The following is an 18,029-nucleotide window of genomic DNA, read 5'->3' on the forward strand; positions in this document are numbered from 1 at the left end:
TAATACGCTGTTGACATGCTACTAAATGTCAACTGATGATTATAGAGTATTAAATATGGACTATCAAAATAAAGTGTTACCAAACATATTAGGTTATCTCTGATTTAAAATGTGCAGAGATAGTTTTCTGTGTTTGTAGATATTGACTATACTGTTAAAAAGTGTTAGAATATAAGCTTGAATAATCTTTTTGGGCGGTACTTTTAGTTCCAATGTATGTAAATGCAAACAAAGAAGTTCTTGTTTTGAAAATCCATGTCCTGGCCCCACCTGGTGGCAGCATGCTAGTAATGCAGCACATAAAGAAAAACACTAATTATATTGCTAAAAATATCTATTGATTATCTATCCTAAATAGATACGATGACACAATGAGAAGAGGGAAAGAGGAGCAAAGGGCAAGTCCAACAACTCCAGGGAGTAAAAGACAGAGGTTGTAGAAACAAGATTTCACCTGAAGTGAAAGAGGTCAGTCATGTTGCAGAGTGGTGGGTGGGACTCCCTTTGGTCACTGTCCTGGGACTCTTCAATCTTCATTCAAGTCACCTTCTTGAATAAGAGAGCATCATTCATCATGTGGCACACAGCTTTATCCAGTACTCTGTTACCGATTTAAAGAGCTGCAAAATACTCACACACAGCTCACAAATACATGCAGAGTAATTTATTGATTTGGAGCAGATAACAAAAGTGTCAGCATTAATAAGCTTGCAATTCTGGTGGATGGCTGACATTAAATTATATCATTTTATGTTCACAAGCAGTTAAACTTTTGCGTAAGCATTTGTGTAAGAGCCATTTTAATGAATGTTTGGGTTTAAGCTGACAACATTGTGTGTTATTTATGTTGTGTGCCATAGGGTGTCGCTGTCCAATTACCTAGGGCACAGGTATTTTAGGGTGTGTCTTGTCACGTGATTGGGTGGTTTTTTGATCGCCGTGGCGCGAGTGTTTGTACCACAGTGATTGTTTGTTCGTGCAATTAATTACATTGTGATGGATATGAAATGTACTGTTACGATGCACACCAATACACAATAAATGGGTTGTATATGCTGCAACTGGAAACGAGTCTACCGGTTCTTTATTCAAGCGACATCACAAACTCTTATCTTATTCATTCCCGGGAATTAAAACACCACAGAGTAGCTTTAGTATAATGTCAAAGCTCCTTTATCAGTCAAAAACCAGCCAGTTGGGACTTGACTTTCGGAGTGTTTGGCACTTTGGGTTTGACATGGAGAGCTACTGCTTGCTGGCTGCGTAACGACCGGGAAGCTGCCAGGATTTCGGATGCGTTGGGGCCGTCTGCAGGCTACAGGAGGACGAGGAAAGCCACCGGTCTCCAGCTGGAGTCATCCACTGGACCCGGCAGGAGCTACGGTGCTAAAGCTAAAAACACCGGCAGTGGTGCGTCGCCATGGATCACCGCACGGCGCCGTAAGGATAATTAATTCAGGTAGGAAGCGCAACACTTTCTAATGGCTATTTCAATTGTGTGCACAGACCACAGACACACAACTGCAGTGGTGGAAAGTGATTATGTCAATTATAGGCCGACTTCTACTTCTACTACCCCATTACATTTCCGTGGTAAATATTGTACTTTTTACTCTACAAAGTTTTGTACCAGTTTAGTTGTGTAAATACGTACGCATCATAACACACACACGTGCTGATATGATATAATGCTGTACTGCTAATCTACATTAGTATCTACATGTGTTCCACGTTGACCCACTACAATCGTAAAATGCTCTTACATGTATAAAAACAGTATAATAATAAAACACTGTGTAAAGATGTTTTTTGCATAACGAATGCTTTCACTTTAAATACTTGAAGTAGGCTACATTTAGCTTATAATACTTTGTATTATCCTGAAACGCGTCACAGTGCAGAATGAGTAGCCTAGTTTCACTTTCTGTACTTTAAGCAGGCCTACATGTTGATGCTATTACTGTTGTACTGAAATCATGACTTTTACTCGGAGTATTTAAAGACCATAGTATTTGTACTTTTCTTTAAGTAAAGGATTTTAGTACTTCTTCCAACACTGCATTTCTGAGAATAAACCTAATGCAGTGGTAACCGAAGCGGACGGATATAATACTTTATATTGACGGGTTTTCCGGGACAAACTATTGTTGACGGACTATTTTATCATTGAGGTGTATGGCAAGCCGATTTAGCTTTTATTTATTTCTGGAGGATATCAAAACATCTATTCTTACTAGTAATAATGTTTATTTCTGATATCAAAAATTGAATTTTAACTAGTTGTAATGTGTATTTCTAATATCAGAAATGCAATTTTAACTAGTGAGAATTGCATCGTTTTTCTCATTCACTTGGGAGTTGGAATTTGAACTAGTTCAAATGCCAATTTCTGATATTAGTAATTCAATTTGAACTAGTTACAATTTAATTCCTGATATCAAAAAAGGATTTTGAACTATTTCAAATTGTATTTCTGATATCAACAATTAGCATTTCGACTAGTTCAAATTGAATTCTTGATATCAGAAATGTGTATTTTGACTAGTTCAAATGTCATTGTAACTACTGAATTACTGATATCAGAAATTTGAACTAGTTCAAATTCCAACTCCCATTCCATCCACGATGCAAATCTCACTAGTTAAAATCGTATTTCTGATATCAAGAATACACATTACAACTAGTTACAATTGAATTTCTGATATCAAGAATTTGCATTCTAACTAGTTAAAATTCAATTTGATTTGATATCCTCCAGAAATTAATAAAAGCTAAATCGGCTTGCCATAGTGCGTGACGCTGCAACTGGCAAAGTGGCGTTGGAATTCTTTGTGAGCTGCCAGTAAACCCAGTGATGTGACTAGTGTTGTTGAAACAGAAACTTAGAAAAAGTCTTTATAAAATAGATAAGTTGCAGAATTAAAGAAAAAATTTGCTTTTTAAAGCAAGCGCCCTACGAAAATCAATGCATCAATGCTCTTGGGAAATTGATTGAGGGGTGTGATGAGGCAACATGTTTGCTTTCATCTTAAATGTGTTTACTGCCATGTGAAGAAACAGAAAAAGACGAAATATCGTTTAAAGCAAACAAATATTGGGAAAGCAATGATGAGTGAATCACTGAAACAAAAAAGTGGGTTTCATTTAGAAAAGGTGATGCAACTAATGCTTACTGAGGGTTATATAAATCCTAATGATGGTTTGTCAAAATGTTGTCGGACTATGACGCAACATTTCGACGGAGCATATGTGGAGGTGATATCAACTATGATGTGATAACAGTGATTTAAGATTCACACAGAAACATAGCATGTGCATATATCTTTGATGGTGGAGGATTGTTAACACTGCTGACGACTTACAGGACATACACTATTGCCAGATCTATCTGAAGCTCTGTTTAATTAGTATTTGCTATACATTTCAAATGTTGACTCAACGTTTTGTGACAACGTGAAATCTGTTGTTCCAACTTTAGAAAATGGTTTGCATGGAGTTAAACATTTTAGGTTAAACTAAACATTTACATTCAGTCAATAATTAAGCTCTCTTGTTCACTTTAGGATAGCTTTATATAATTTGTTTACTCCTTAATAAAATACTTTGCACAGAATATAAATATATGGGTTATTCAGCGTTTTGTTTTTGTCATGGAGGTTCCAAACAGACTCATATGCAGGCTGGTCTTGTTCTCTACTTCTTTGTCTGATTTGATGTTTTATTGATTCAATTTGACTGTCTGAGCAAACAAAAGACACATCAAAACACAACAGTATAAATGAATAATAATAACAAGAGCCAGAAGCTGGAAATACCAACATTTTATTTTCTACTTTTTGTGACTACAGAAATGTTGAAACATTTTGAACACTGAAAAAAGCTGGATGACATCATCACTTGCTTCTCAATTTTCTTTTTTTTCTTTTTTAATTTGCTTAGCAATCACAACAGATGATATTGCACGGCACTGAGAAAGCAGTAGCAAAGCCTGGGAAACAGCAATGACAAATCAGGTCATGAGACATGGAGTTATACATCTGAGAGTAACACTGACAGTATTGCCTCTCTGGCACGCTCACACACACACACAGGCACTCACGCACCCAAACACACACTCAGACACACACACGCACAAAACCACACGCACTGAAAACTGAAGAAGCTTTGTGAGTTGAGAAGATAAAAAGAAAGAGAACAAGGTTGACAAGAGCACAAGGCCGACGAGAGCAATGAGATTTCATTTGGAAATGCAAGTGCAGGATGAACTACGACTGTAATCTATTATGTCTATGACAACAAATATGCTTGTTTATCAAAACCCTTTCAAGCATCTTTGTATGTGAATAGCTGGAGGACACCCCTCTGCGGGTGATAAACTAGTTCCCCAGCGTTAAGAGATCCATATGATTGTCTTAGGCGCCGCAGTATTGTTATGAGACTTGTAGCCAAGCCACCCATCACATGGGAACTCCTTATGGACGAAATAAATAACAGAAAATGTGGTAATGGGGGAAAATAGATTCACACTGCATCATTCATATCCTCATGCAGTTATACTTGTTCTGTAAGCACCTGTACTTAGATGAAAAACGTTCTCCGTTCTGTGAGTGCACACGTGCTGGTACTGTGTGCCGTCTGTATGACCGAGAGGAAGCAGTACTAACAGTAAGGCCTCTGACAACCAGAGGGAGTCAAACTCACTGTTGGTGTATGCCCCAATCAGACACACACATGCATACACACCAGCAGTACGTACAGATTTCAAAAATAGAAGAACACACAGTAAAGAAACACATGCAAATAAACACACACATACACACTTGCATACCTCAGCAGCACTTGACATGTGAGTTGCACACACTCATCCACAGACAGAAAAAAAAACAAGCAGGTGATCGTCCCCACACTCACACACTGATTCCTTGGTTAGTTCTTTGCAGTTTTATTAGACTTTGCTCATAGTCATTACACGAGTACGTACCAAAAGAACAGATACTAGATGGAGCGAGGCGGCAGTGCCACGGCAATAAAAACAGACCCAGCTCCGCGGCACAGCCCCTGGCAGACCGGCTGCCCAGCCTCCACTCCACCTCACTCTGTGCATGAGACAGCAAAGTGAGCGGGACTTGCAGCCCTCGTTTCAAATGCTTCAGATTGTACATTGAACAGGAGATTCCCCACATGGTAGAGTAAGCTTGTCTACATAGCCCTACGCCTTCTACATTCTATACCCGTGCGAATGGCAAATCAAAACTCAACAAGTCTACCTCACAAATGCCAGTGCTTTTCAACATTATACATATTTTTTTCCAATTTTTGGTTTGTTTTAAAAATCTTTGGATGTGCAGTTAATACCCATAAAATAACCGTTTTTCTTTTAAAAAGTCAAAAGAATAGAAAAAACACACGTACACACTGCTTTGTGCCAGCTGTTCGACAAAGTAGCTCCTGTATCACTTTGTCTGCGTTGGCAAATCAACTGTCTGGGTTTCTGGCAGTGTTTAAAACACACATTGAAATGCCGGCTAGGATTTAGCTGAAGAAGAATACAAACTACTCCTTTTATATCTAAGCGTGGGAAATAAGGCTGTAACATAAAACTTTCTTTTTTGTTTGTTTTTTTTCTTCAAAAACCTACTATATACAAATCTAGAGTTTCTACAAATGCATAAATTAAAGCAGTGGTTAACCATTACAAAAATGCAATTAAATTAAAATCACAACACAGAAGTAGAGAAAAAGGCAAAATATAAACACAATATCACAGCAGTTGGTTTTACCCTGTAAAAGCAATAGTCTACCATCATAATATTGGCATAACCCAATGTCTGATAAAAATACGCTTCTCCCTCCATCCCTTAAGTTTCACACATCAACCCTGAAACTTGTCGTCCGTGACTTGAAACAGAGCACATCTGCCAAAAAAACAACAACTTCAAAATCGATAATCATACAGCTTTTTGAAGTAACAACAACAGTTACCACACGAGTGGAGTTCTGCCTTACTCACAGATAGACGTCTCAATGCAGAACTCAAAGGAATTATTACTATGAGGTATTCAGAGACATTGGTAAAGACATGCACGGCCAGAGTGCTGAACCTTCTTACACACAGCAGAGAGGCGAGGAAGGTTTGGGGAAGGAGGGATGAAGGGGCGAGAGAGAGAGGAGAAACAAAGACCTTTGGTTTAATCTGTAGAAGTGGACAAGAGACATTCCTTTGGTATGTTTTCATTGCATGGTTGCGCTGGCGAAAGCACCACGGTGTGATAAAAAAAAAAAAAAAACCTTTCCTTGTCTCTTCAGTAGCGGCCCTTCTACAGGCTGAGGTATTCACAGAGTCAAAGGTGAGAGGTCAACAGCGGTATAACACTTTGGTTCAAGCAAGGCACTCGTCCTGGGAGTTTTAGAAAGATTGCAACACGTCTGCTTCTACTTTCAGGAACATGTCTGCCTATAGTTGAGTCAACATTTCTGCCCATGGCTATGTCGGCTTGTCTGCCTATTATCATGTCAAGAAGTCTGACCTATATGGTGGATCAATATTATCAACCTATAGATACACACCAAGAGGCTGGAGTAGAAATAAAGCTGCAAAAATAGACACAGCGGGGTATGAAGGTGAATCATGCACCAATCTAAAACTTAATTTGATTATACAACCACCATTTTAGCTTTTTTTTAAAAAATGTTGTAGTGAAATAAATACTTTGGTACTGCTACAAAGATGATAAATCAGATTGCTAGTGAGCTGTCTGTATCCCGCAGGCCCCTGCATGGCCGCCTGTGTGTATCTATGGCTAGATCAGCATATCCGCCTATAGCTGCATCAGCATGACTATCTATGGAGCTGTAATCAGAGCACAGATGAAGCAAGAGCACGCATAGCAGGGGTGCATGGGTGGAGAGCAGGTGGGAGGGGGAGAAGAAAGGAAGAGGGATAGAGGAGCCGGGGTGGGGGGGGGGGGGAAGAGACATACAACATCTTTAAAACACCACTCGTAGAGGCCGTGCAATGAGAAAAAATCTTTGGTTATCTTTGGTATCATCAAAGTGATAGAAATCACGTATGGAACTTGAGTGAGGTAGCATCTTTGGTACACACTATAAAACATCAGCAGGTCTTGACACATTTTTAGTTTCTTGTCGTCTTTTTGGTTATTTCTTCCGGAGGTGAAGAAGCAGCTCCCTCTCTCCTCTCCGTCAGCGCTTGTTCTGATGGATGTAGAGCTGCTAACCCTGGCCATAAGGAGGATGGCGGCGTGGGGGGGGGGGCAGCTCGTTATATTTAATGATACGCTGCCCTGGGCCAGCCCTGTGTAGTGCTTTCCTCCTAGTGCTGGAATGCATAGCTTACGGAGGCAGGATGGGGGGGGGGTTTGCAACAGGCAGAATGGGTTGCTTTTGTATTCAGGTGACGAGGTGACATTGATGTGTAAGCGCCTGAAAGTGATTTGATCATTGATATCATCCCCTCCACCGAACATCTTTGATGAGGAGATAAAATCAAATGCACAGGGACGCCGATGCTTATTATTAGAGTGGTGACACACAAAACCCATCAGAGGCCGTCTGTCTCCCTCACTGTGTCACATATACTCAACATGAGAGGCAACATCTTTGGTTTCACCTTTGCAGCGATAACACACTACTGAATGGATTAGTCTTTGTTCTTTGGCTGCTGGTATTTCAAAATAAAGTTTAGCTAAATCTGTGGCACAGACTCAGAGGAAAGGATGTATCTGTCATGATTAATCTTCACGTTTAAAGTAACATTCAGAGTTTGTGAAGATATCACTGTAATATTTGGTTTGATTAGAACAGGCATCCATAAGGCAAATATCAATAGTCAATTCTCAGAGTTGTGTCATATAATATTTCTATTCGCGGGGAACTTATGGCGCCAAATGTGGTATGGACCATAAGCGGTGACATTATCGTCGTTGTGGCGACTAACAGTCTCAAGAGGTAAGATACAAAATAGACTCTTTGGTTCGATTACTTCATAGCAGAATCTGAAGTGGTTTGATTTCTAAGATGCAGGAGAGGCTTCAGGTTGTAGAAGGCTTTGGTTTCTCTTGTTTAAATTATTCAACGCTTCAGCATGTTGGAAGAAAGCACTACCATGGGTGTTGAGGTTAGGTTTTTTTTTTGGTATTGTTCAGGATCTTTTGGTTTTGGGTTAGCAGTCTACACACGGGCATTTCCCCGTCTGTCTGGAATGCTTGATAGAAAGACAGACAGCTGGACAGACAGACAGATAGACAGACAGTCCACCGCCACCAATCCAAACAAGGTTGCACAACAATCCGGTCGCTCCTGTAGGATCTTGTGTCTTTAAAGTTGATTGGCCAATCCCACCGGAGCTCCACATTCTGGCTGTTCTTCAAGGGTGTGGACAGCTGCAGATCAGACTGCCAATAGGGTGATTAAACCTCCATTTAGGGACCCATCATTAAAACCAACCAATCAGATTAAAGATAAGGATGGTGAATGATAGATTGATACTGAGTGGGGAGGTGTTGGGGGTAAAGCTAGAGACCAGTGACAGTGAGTGTGTATGAAGGGGGGTAAAAGTATAGTCTTTTTGCAGTATGTTACACGTAAATGTGTTGCTGAAACAAACATTTCAAAGCAGGTCAAACAAGAAGTCTTTGGTTTGTTTTTTCATCTTTGGATACTATAAATATCAATATAGTACAGGTTTAAGGGCAAAACGTTGCTTCAAGGTCTTTTTAAGTTTCTCTTTGTTTCTCATAAGTTTTAAAGCTTTTCCACCGAGGTTGAGTCAGTCCATGAGTTGGTCATTTCAGTCCGTCTTCAGGCTTTGGTGCAGGAGTTGGGGCCAGGGTGACCGGAGCCGTCGTCCACCCACTTATCGAGGCTCCGGCGCCGTGCGTTCATGAAGAAGTTGCTGACTGTGGTCAGCTCCAGGCCCAGCTGCTGGGCGATGGTGATCTGCAGCTCTTTGGATGGACGCTTGTTCTCTTTGAAGATGGCATGGAGCGTCCGCCGCTGCACATCTGTGAACACCAGCCGGGGCTTCTTGGACATGCTCCCCCGCTCGCTTCTGCCGTGGTCCTGTTCCTTACGCTTACAGGCTGTGGATTCAGAAGACAGACAGAAAGAGGGAATAGGTTTGTGAGAAAGGGCAGAATATGTACACTACTAAATACCAGATACTGTTGATATGTACATTCATTATGTGACCATCGATGTTTCCTGTAGTTATTGAATTGCTCTTTTTACTGCACTGTTAGTGTACAGTTTTATTATTATTGTGCTGCTTTTGTATTTTTGTAACTCTGGCACAACAATTTCCTTCGTGATGAATAAAGTCCTATCTTATCTTATCTTATATACTTGTATAAATACAACAATCTTGACCAGCATGGAAATCTTCCCTCAATCACACCTTGACCTTGGATTAAAAAAGGGGTTAAATAATTATATTGACTGACTGACCTATGTATTATCTCATTGGTTCACCTCAATACTCGCTCCAGATAGAAGTATGATTTCATTCAGGACACACTGCGATGATTATTTAAAGCCAATACCAAAATCAGATATTTTCCATTCCATTTTGAGCCAAACTAACTCAAATATAGATTATTTGGTGCACAAATGCAGGACCGAAACTGGTTAAGATTTTCATAGATATTTATATCAAGATAGTCTTGACATAATAATTGTATCGAGTAATTGTATCCTAAGAGCCAACATGATAATTCCACAATCATCCAATATCACCAGTGAAAGTACGTATACCAGCATTGCTGGTATAAAAACGTCCATAAACAATTTGGAAAAAAGCATTTTCAACTATGTAATGTCTGGAGAATCTCTTCAACCTAACCAGGGTGTCCGCGGGGTCTTAACAAGTATTAAAAGTTGATCAATCAATTTAGCGAAAATTAAGGCTATTAAACAGCATTTTCCAAGGTATTACATTTTGTAACTTGTATCAATAAGTATATGAATCGTCCAAAGAGGTTGTATTCTCCAGTATGCCTGAATGTAATCATGGCGTAGGTGTGTGGTGTGATTCTGTGGAGTTTGTTTATGGCATCCCGTTGGCTTTGACGTCATCTGAACCGGACATCGCACGCTCACTGCTTGATAGCGTGCGAAGCTCCGTTTACGCCGGTTGTTAAACAACATCGTTATGGGGAAATGCAAGTTTGCGTCCAAATGGTTGGAAGATCAGGAGGAAGGACAATCAATACTGTATATAGTAAATGTGAGGTGAAGTGTGTAACCGGTTAGAACTGGAAGGTCGATGAGGTCTTAAAATGTATGGAAAGGGTCTTACAAAAGGTCTTGAAAGGTCTTACATTTGACTTCAGGATTCCTGCATACACCCTGTGACTGAAAGATCCAACTGCTGATCTGAATGATACACACTCTGTCTCTCTCTCTGTATATAGCTGCTGCAGCGTGTATATGATCAAACCAAGAACAAAACGGTATACCCACTGGATTAACTGAACGTTTAGTGATGTTGTTGTAATGGGAGCGTGTCAAAGTGTTTATTTATCTCTGATCCTTACATGACTACAATTGTTTTAACACTATTCCCAAGGCAACCCTTTTAGATGTTATCTGTTGGTTGTAACTTTGTACAGACACATGCAACAGCCTGCAGGTTGGAATCGCTTTTGCACCTTTGTTCGAAACACTAAAACTCTTTCAGTGTGCACACCGCTGGGGTGCATGGGGAATAACAGAGGAATTAAACTCTATTGCATTTGTTCAGGCAGCCCCATGTTGGGGAGGAGGGCTGACAGACAAAGCCTGTCTGCCGGGAAACAATGAGCGCTGTCCGCGGTGCTGAAAACAAAAGGTGCACCGCAATATACTTGAGTTTTAGAACAATACACAACAGATCATCTAATGTTGGAAAGAAGCATTTGGGATTCTGTGTGACAGCAAATCAAACATCACTACAACTGATCTCATTGCAGTTTCATTTTTTTCTTATTAAGCCCGAGGACAACCATCCAACATTGAGGTTCATCTGAGGCCAGGAGGGGGCAGAAGTGGGCTGCTGGAGCGAGGCCCAACATGGACTCACGGGGGAAACGGCATTTACCAACCCCAAAACAACTCCCAAACCAGTGGCGATTAATTTTGTAAAGTGTACCGAGTAAATGTATTAAATGTAGCAAATCAATGTATTATAGAAAATCCCTAAACCCTGTAATTAACAAAGGCATATGATACTTAAATGCATAAAAAATGCCTCTTAGCTATTCTATATTACATATATTACATATAGAAAGGGGTTCATTTAGTGAGTCCTCTATTTTTGGATATTAGTTTTGCATAAATGCCATTGCCTTTTTAAAACCCACGTGCAGTAAAGAAACAGTAACTCATTAGGGAAAGAAAATATATTGAAATAATGATTATGTATATAAATGAGTTGAGTTGAAGCTGATTTTGCCGACCCCACCTTGTAACCTCACTTCTGCACACACTACACGGTGTGTAGTAAAGTACAGTGCAGCGACCTAGCCTGCATGGCCATAAACTGGCCCGGTGTCTCCAGTGCTGGTAAATATTAACAGAAAGCCGGTGCTGCTATAAATCAGCAGCAGTGAAGGCCACTCCGACAGCAGCAGCCTCCACACAGCGGCCCGACCGGAGCTGAGGGCCGGCCAGAGAGCCAGCTTTCCCAGGACAGGGGGGCACAACAGCGGCCTCGTTATCACGCTAATCACACACCCACACACATATAGACACACACACACTGCTGCTGCACCCGGCTAATCATTACAAACACAGATTACTCCACACACTCAGACTGCACACACTGGGCCTACAGACACGGGTAGTCCTGCATTTCATAATCTCACAGAGAACAACAAACAGACCTCTGTGCTGCAAATCCTGCAAATATTCAACCCTCTGTTTGAGAGAATGTGTATTCTTCTTTACTGTGCTAATACCCTCAATTTCCTAAAACACCGGAAAACTATTTTTTTTTAAAGTTGTCAATGTGATTACAGCTGATTTACGGAGTTTAAATAGATATCTCAGTTCTGAATGTATTAATGATTAAATATGAATTGCTCCCACTATCAAATATGCCTACTTCAAAAAAGTTTCAATCTATTTTCTGTATTTAATTCTACCCATCATTTCTATCTATGTTCTCTATTTTATTCTATCCAATTCAAGCAAATTCAGATGGGTAATTGAATACGTGGGAAAGGGAGAAAAGGCCCGAGATTAATTTCAGAATCCTAGATCAATAAGTATATCACACCTACTTCAGCACACGATCACATATCTAGTTCACCAAGGAACGAAATGATCGATAAAATGGCGCTCAGTCCATTCCCTCCAAATTAATTTAGCTTTTAACTGTAAAATAGTTCCCTCTCCTATCCTTTTTTTGTATGTCATATATATTTCCCTTGTGGCGTTTCTCCACTAAAAAAACACACATTTCTGTATTGTAGGTTCTGGTTCAAGAAAAGGAAAACAAAACATATTTGTTCTTGTAAAAAAAAAATAGTTTTCTTTTGAAACGTTAGAGATTAATGGGAACATACTATGATAATTTTTGTTCGAGGTATGAATGATTAATTTCTCTTTCATTTAAAAAAGAATCACCAAAAATGAATATTAATATAGGCTGATGATTGAAAACTAAACCAGCTTTCAAAGGCTCCATTAATTATTTTCATAAATCCTTAGCAAGAGTCAGTGATAACATCTACCCACACACACGCGCGCGCGCGCACGCACATACACAAATACGCCAGCAGCAGCAGATGGGAAAACTGAAAAGTAATCAATTGCGATTACACTCACATGCACACGCCCTGACATGCACGTACGCACACACACGTAAGCAAAATCACGCACTTTCCATGTGGCTGCAGCCTCACTTTTCAAGAAGCCAAAAAGCCCATTTCTAGGTCATTGATTAGGCCTAACGTTAAAAAAAATCCATTGGGTGTCTGTGAACGCGCACATGTGATTTGGGCCTCAATGCGCGCCCTAATTGACTCGTGCGTACCTCAGGGACAAATTAATCCAGAGGTCTATCAGTTCATTAGAGAAACCTCAAGTCAGGGTTAGTTTACGACCAAAACATAAACACATGCTGTCTTTCCCACTCCACTGTATTCTAGTTTGTACAGAATTGTGTTTAACAATGTTGAAGACAAAGCTATATATTTACTGACTAAATCATGCATTTCTTCACCAGTACTTGACATGTAAATGTAGTTTATCACAAAATGTCAATAACTTGTTCATGCTGTTTCTTTTTACACCAAGGGCAACACCAAAAAGGCTGATCGGTTGCATCCACACCAAAATAAACAAATTCCTAACGATTTCTGGGCGAAGGATCAGTTTACGCACGGTCCAGTGGTCGATATTTTGAGGTAAAATGACATGAGCACTTGTTTCACACAACCCCCAAATCAGTGTACAGACAGAAAAGGAATGCGTATTGATAACAGTCCACTATGTCGGTGCACGAACATTAGCGTGGTAAACTTCACATATTGTTTACACTCTGCATCATGTTGGATTTCACCATCAAACATACCTCCCCTCCAAGGCATGCAGCTTAAATGTGGGGTCCTTATCTAAAGAAACCACACTCCCAAACCCCGAGGCATGGCCTGCTGCACTTAATACCATTTCACATCCGGAATATTTGATCATCAAATAATAATTTCTGGAACCATGTTAGGCTATAGGAATAAAGTACAACCAGCCAAGAGGGATCATTTGCCCTGAATGCTACCCTGATGTGATTTAACACTTAGATTGCTGTTAGATGTATAGTTTTTTCTCTGTATTATAATAAAAAACAAGAGCTAACCCCATAGCCCACTTGACCCATTGATCAATATAAGGTAGCATTCAGTGCTAATGATCCTCTGTGCTGACACAACAGACGCGTCTGTTTCTCTCAGCAACACATCGAGAAGATGAAAACAAAAAGGGGGCTTTACCGAGGCTTCGCTCACCTGCGAGCCTGAGCGCACTCATGCGTTGGAACTCAGGCTCCTGCAACCACTTCCACATGCGGCGGAAGGTCTCCCTCCCGGACTTGAGCTTGGACCAGGGTTTGGGGTTTCTCAGCAGGTCGGACAGGGTCCCCTGGGACCTGCACAGGACCCGCTGGGCAAAGATGGCCTGAGGGATGCTGTAGCGCTTCAGCTCTGTGGTGATCCTCTGCGCCACCTCTTTGGTATTCACCTCCTCCATCTGGCCCCCAGAAACACCACCCCCTCCCCCGCCACCACCTTGCTGCCCTGGCCCGGAGGCCTGCTCCCGGCTGTTCCCCAGCCCCTGGCCGTGCCCCTGCGCGCCTAGGTGGGCGTGTGGGTGGTGGTGGAGGCCGTTGATTTGTACCATGCCCGCCGAGGAGCTCATGTGCTGCTCCGTGTGTCTGCCGAGCATGGAGGGGTGGTGAGCCTCAAACCCGCTGGGGGTGAGCATCTTCTCACCAGGCATGGCGGCACCGGGATGAGCGTAGGGAGGGATCCCGGCCTGGGACGTGTGTATGCTGGCCAGACCGGAACCAGACAGCGGGGAGAGGCTCTGGCCCATGCAGGGATCTTTGTGATGATATGCGGGGTACAGACTGTTCATAGGCGCCAGACTCCGGTCCTCTCGCATCAAAGTAAAGCTGCCGCTGACATTTCCGGGGATCCTCTGGTGCGGATGATGGTGAGGATGATGGGGATTGGGATGGTGGTGGTGGTGGTGGTGATGATGGGAAGGAAACTTGTCGGACACGGTGGAGATGGGGGGTAAGGGCTGCAGGGGTGTAAGGGTGGTGTAAGTGCTGCATGCACTCATGCCGGGGGGGACTTCACACATGCTGATGGCTGGGTGCAGGTGTCCGTGGTGTCCGGGGTGATAGTCCCCGCTGTCCAGGAGGGTTGCCATGCCCATAGCGCGGTGGCTGAGACCCCGGGAACGGGCATGCGGACTGTGGCCACTCAGCAGGTCTCCGTGACCGACCACGGACTCATGGCTCACTCCGTGCATGTCGCCAATATTTTCCATCGACAGATGTGCGTTCATGATCCGGGCAGTGCTGTGGACAAACCATCTATAATGATCTACCTGATGTCCAGAAGTCCTCACGTCCAGTAAAGTTCAATTTTCTTTTGTTGCTTTTTTCTTCTTTCCTTGCCTGCCCGCCTGCTTTTTGGTATTTCTCTCCTTATATTCGCATGTATTCTCCTATGCCTCTGACGCTGTTTTGCAGAATGGAAACTCCTTTTTCGTATCCTTTTTTTCTTGATATTTTTGTTGTTTAAAAAAAATCATTTTCTGATTCTCTTTATATTTTCAAGCCCCCCCACCGCCAACCAGCTGTCCTTGCGCTCCGGTCGGGTGCCGCGCCATCTCTCTAGTTGTGTGTCTCCAGCCCCTATTCCACCGCAGCACAGATCACTGTCTGCACATGCGCACTGTGAACACACATCTCCTCCCATACGCTCTCTCTCCCTTTCTCTCTCTCTCAAACACACACCGCCCCATTGCTCTGACGTCAGCTACCTTATTAAGGAAGGGAGGTATCAAACCACCTGCTAAAGCTATTCTCCCCCCGTAACCCATATCCAGCCTTTACGGAAATGTAAAACAAATGCAAATAGACGGATCTCTAATAAAATCCTCACATCATCGACCCATGGAAATAGTGTGGAGGCACTGCCTAAGGTTTGATGGCCAATTGTTAAATAGAAAACGTGTCATTCATTAGAGCTATAAGGAGGCTTTACATTCAGTCCTCCTTAAATGATTAGGTGCAAATGAAGTAAACTTCCGGGTTCATTTGGAGTTGATTTTTAACTAGTGAGGTCTGGGATTCAAAACATCAGCAGCTCCCACTTAATCCTTCTGCAGAAAATAGCAAAAGAGGCTTCAGAAATTATGACAAGACATAATGATTTTAATTAGCAGCTAAAGGGCTGCCAATAAAGTTGTTTTCATGCACCATATAGATCCATTCTTTCATTACCAGGCTACTTCAGCTGCACCACCCCACCCCCACACCCCTTACCAAAATATGTGGCGGTTTAAACAAACGAAGAAGACTGTAGTAGGCTACCTTCTCTTTTGATAGAAAAAGATGAGCAGATGTGTCCATTGTTCAAACATTAGGCTTAACGAACCAAGCCCAGCAGTGTGTGTGCGCTGTTGTGTGTGTCCTAATTGAACACATGCATATTATATAATCCTAAACTTTGATAATAACTTACTTGCCTATACACAATGACACTACAAATAAAAGGCCAACATTTCATTTATTCAATAGGAAAATATTTATTTTTTGTCAACAGAAACTTCCACATAATACAAATTCACACACAAAGAAACTCACAGCTTTATCCGTAAAAAAAGGAAATGACATGCTGGTGCAGACACATAATACGATTCGTATCCCCGTGTTGCATCATGTTGCAGAAGTGTCAAACTCCCCAAACCTGCAGCCTGATGAAAGCCGGGCCCTGCTGACATGTCAGGGGCCGTTTATCCTAATAGAGCGGTATTGCAGGGCGTCCTCAGCCGGCCGAGGTGACAGCTTGCAGCGGTCAGTGTCCTGCTAGACCCCCCGCTGAATGAGGGACATGTCAAAGGTGACGCTTCAAGACTCCCAAAGCCAACATCTGCGGGGGACAGATTAACCTTTCAGACTTTTCCCTGTCCTGGACCTGCTAGGGGCCCCGCATCTGCCAGGGTCCCCACAATAGACCCAGCGCTCGGTTGAACGAGTTAAATAAAAGAAAAGAAGAAAAAAACGAGACGAAGTTAAACTGTCTCTGATGTGAAGTCAATGTCAACGGCGTGTGTGTGACGTGTGTCGAGACAAAAGACACTAATTCCCCGAAGTGTGGCTGTCCAAGCGTGTAGTCCTCTGGACATAATAGACTGATGCAGGCAAATAGGGCTGTCAACAGGGAACCACAACAGTGACTATGGTTACATATTTATTTTAAATAATGTGTTACATGTTCCTTATTATATTAGATACCCACACTTAAATGTGTTTTGAATATCATCCAATATTTTTATTTTAAGTTTTACCGTATTATATAACATTAAATAGGCTAACTCTATGTATCGTTATATAACTTACATTTTCCGATTTGTTTCTATTTGTATTTATATGCACACACCCAATAAAGAGACAAGATATAGAAAGACTGAGGAATATCAAAGGACAAGGTTTGGCCTTATATGGCAGCAAACCTCATCTACACATTCTCATGCGGATCGATAAGCTCCTGCCATGTCTGCACGAGCTGAGCTGTGTGTTTATGTGTGTTGGCTCTCTACGGCCATTGTGCCGATAAAGGCCTGGCCCTACGAGCCGGTGACATTTGCTTTGCAGAGAAAATGCGTACAAGGAACACGATTTTCTAAGTACTACGAAAAAGGGGATACATTTCAGGCGAGATTCAATTCAACACAGAAATACAAGAAGTAGTGCTTTGCTGAACCGTGCATGTGCGGATGCGGAAATGCGGATAAAGCATCTTTCTTATTTGACTTTTTTATAATAACCTGGCTATATATGAAAAAGAAAAGTGTGTGCCAGGCAATGGAGGACTTGAAGGCCCCGTGTCAATTACTTACAGGTTTCACACTGATTATTAATCAGGGGGAATATTCCCGTGAAGCCCAGAGCAGCATATATCCGAGCAGAAACAATAATGCCTTGCAGAGAGGACCGTGGATCAATATTTCGGCAGCTCTGCAAAGTGACACAGCGTTGCCAGCGTTATGGATGTTCAAAATGACAATTACAGCTTGTTTGAGAATAAGCCACTGCTAAATGGCATCTGGTGAAACTAAACTTTTATAAATGAGACTATTTGAATTAGGCCTGAATGGTTATTTATGGTAGATGAACTGATATAAGGGCACATGCATTGGTAAACTGAATTAGCCTTTTGAAAAATAAATTACATTGCTCTTTTTGGCCCCGTTTTCAACCTATTTATCGATGCAAATCTATTTTATTTCCTTTATTTTAT

At 41.7% G+C, this 18,029-nt stretch overlaps 1 protein-coding gene and 1 long non-coding RNA gene across 3 annotated transcripts; one reads left to right on the forward strand and one right to left on the reverse strand.

Annotated features, from left to right (window-relative positions):
* The first annotated feature begins 1,214 nt into the window (after positions 1–1,214).
* LOC117440386 (uncharacterized) lies at positions 1,215–12,063 on the forward strand. Its single transcript, XR_004551256.1, has 3 exons — positions 1,215–1,459; positions 10,760–10,846; positions 10,989–12,063. It is a non-coding gene; the product is annotated as an uncharacterized lncRNA (long non-coding RNA).
* Positions 6,971–15,402, reverse strand: onecut1 (one cut homeobox 1). Of its 2 annotated transcripts, none has more exons than XM_034076702.1 (2): positions 14,001–15,402; positions 6,971–9,101 (listed from the first exon to the last, which is right to left on the reverse strand). In XM_034076702.1, exons 1-2 carry the CDS (start codon positions 15,064–15,066, stop codon positions 8,821–8,823), a joined length of 1,347 nt encoding a protein of 448 aa, XP_033932593.1. In that variant the 5' UTR covers positions 15,067–15,402; the 3' UTR covers positions 6,971–8,820. The 2 variants fall into 2 exon arrangements, with proteins under 2 accessions (XP_033932593.1, XP_033932586.1); XM_034076695.1 differs by having other exon boundaries at positions 13,986–15,402.
* Positions 15,403–18,029: the final 2,627 nt, after the last annotated feature.

The sequence above is a fragment of the Pseudochaenichthys georgianus genome, chromosome 3, assembly GCF_902827115.2.
Source record: "Pseudochaenichthys georgianus chromosome 3, fPseGeo1.2, whole genome shotgun sequence".
NCBI lineage: Eukaryota > Metazoa > Chordata > Actinopteri > Perciformes > Channichthyidae > Pseudochaenichthys > Pseudochaenichthys georgianus.

What these genes read in the sequence shown, in the direction of transcription:
- onecut1 (XM_034076695.1), bottom strand. Translation starts at nt 15,066, where the DNA reads ATGAACGCACATCTGTCGATGGAAAATATTGGCGACATGCACGGAGTG. An exon ending in CGCAGGTGAGCGAAGCCTCG is followed by an intron (nt 9,102 to 13,985) that starts GTAAAGCCCCCT and finishes CTGAATCCACAG; the next exon opens with CCTGTAAGCGTAAGGAACAG.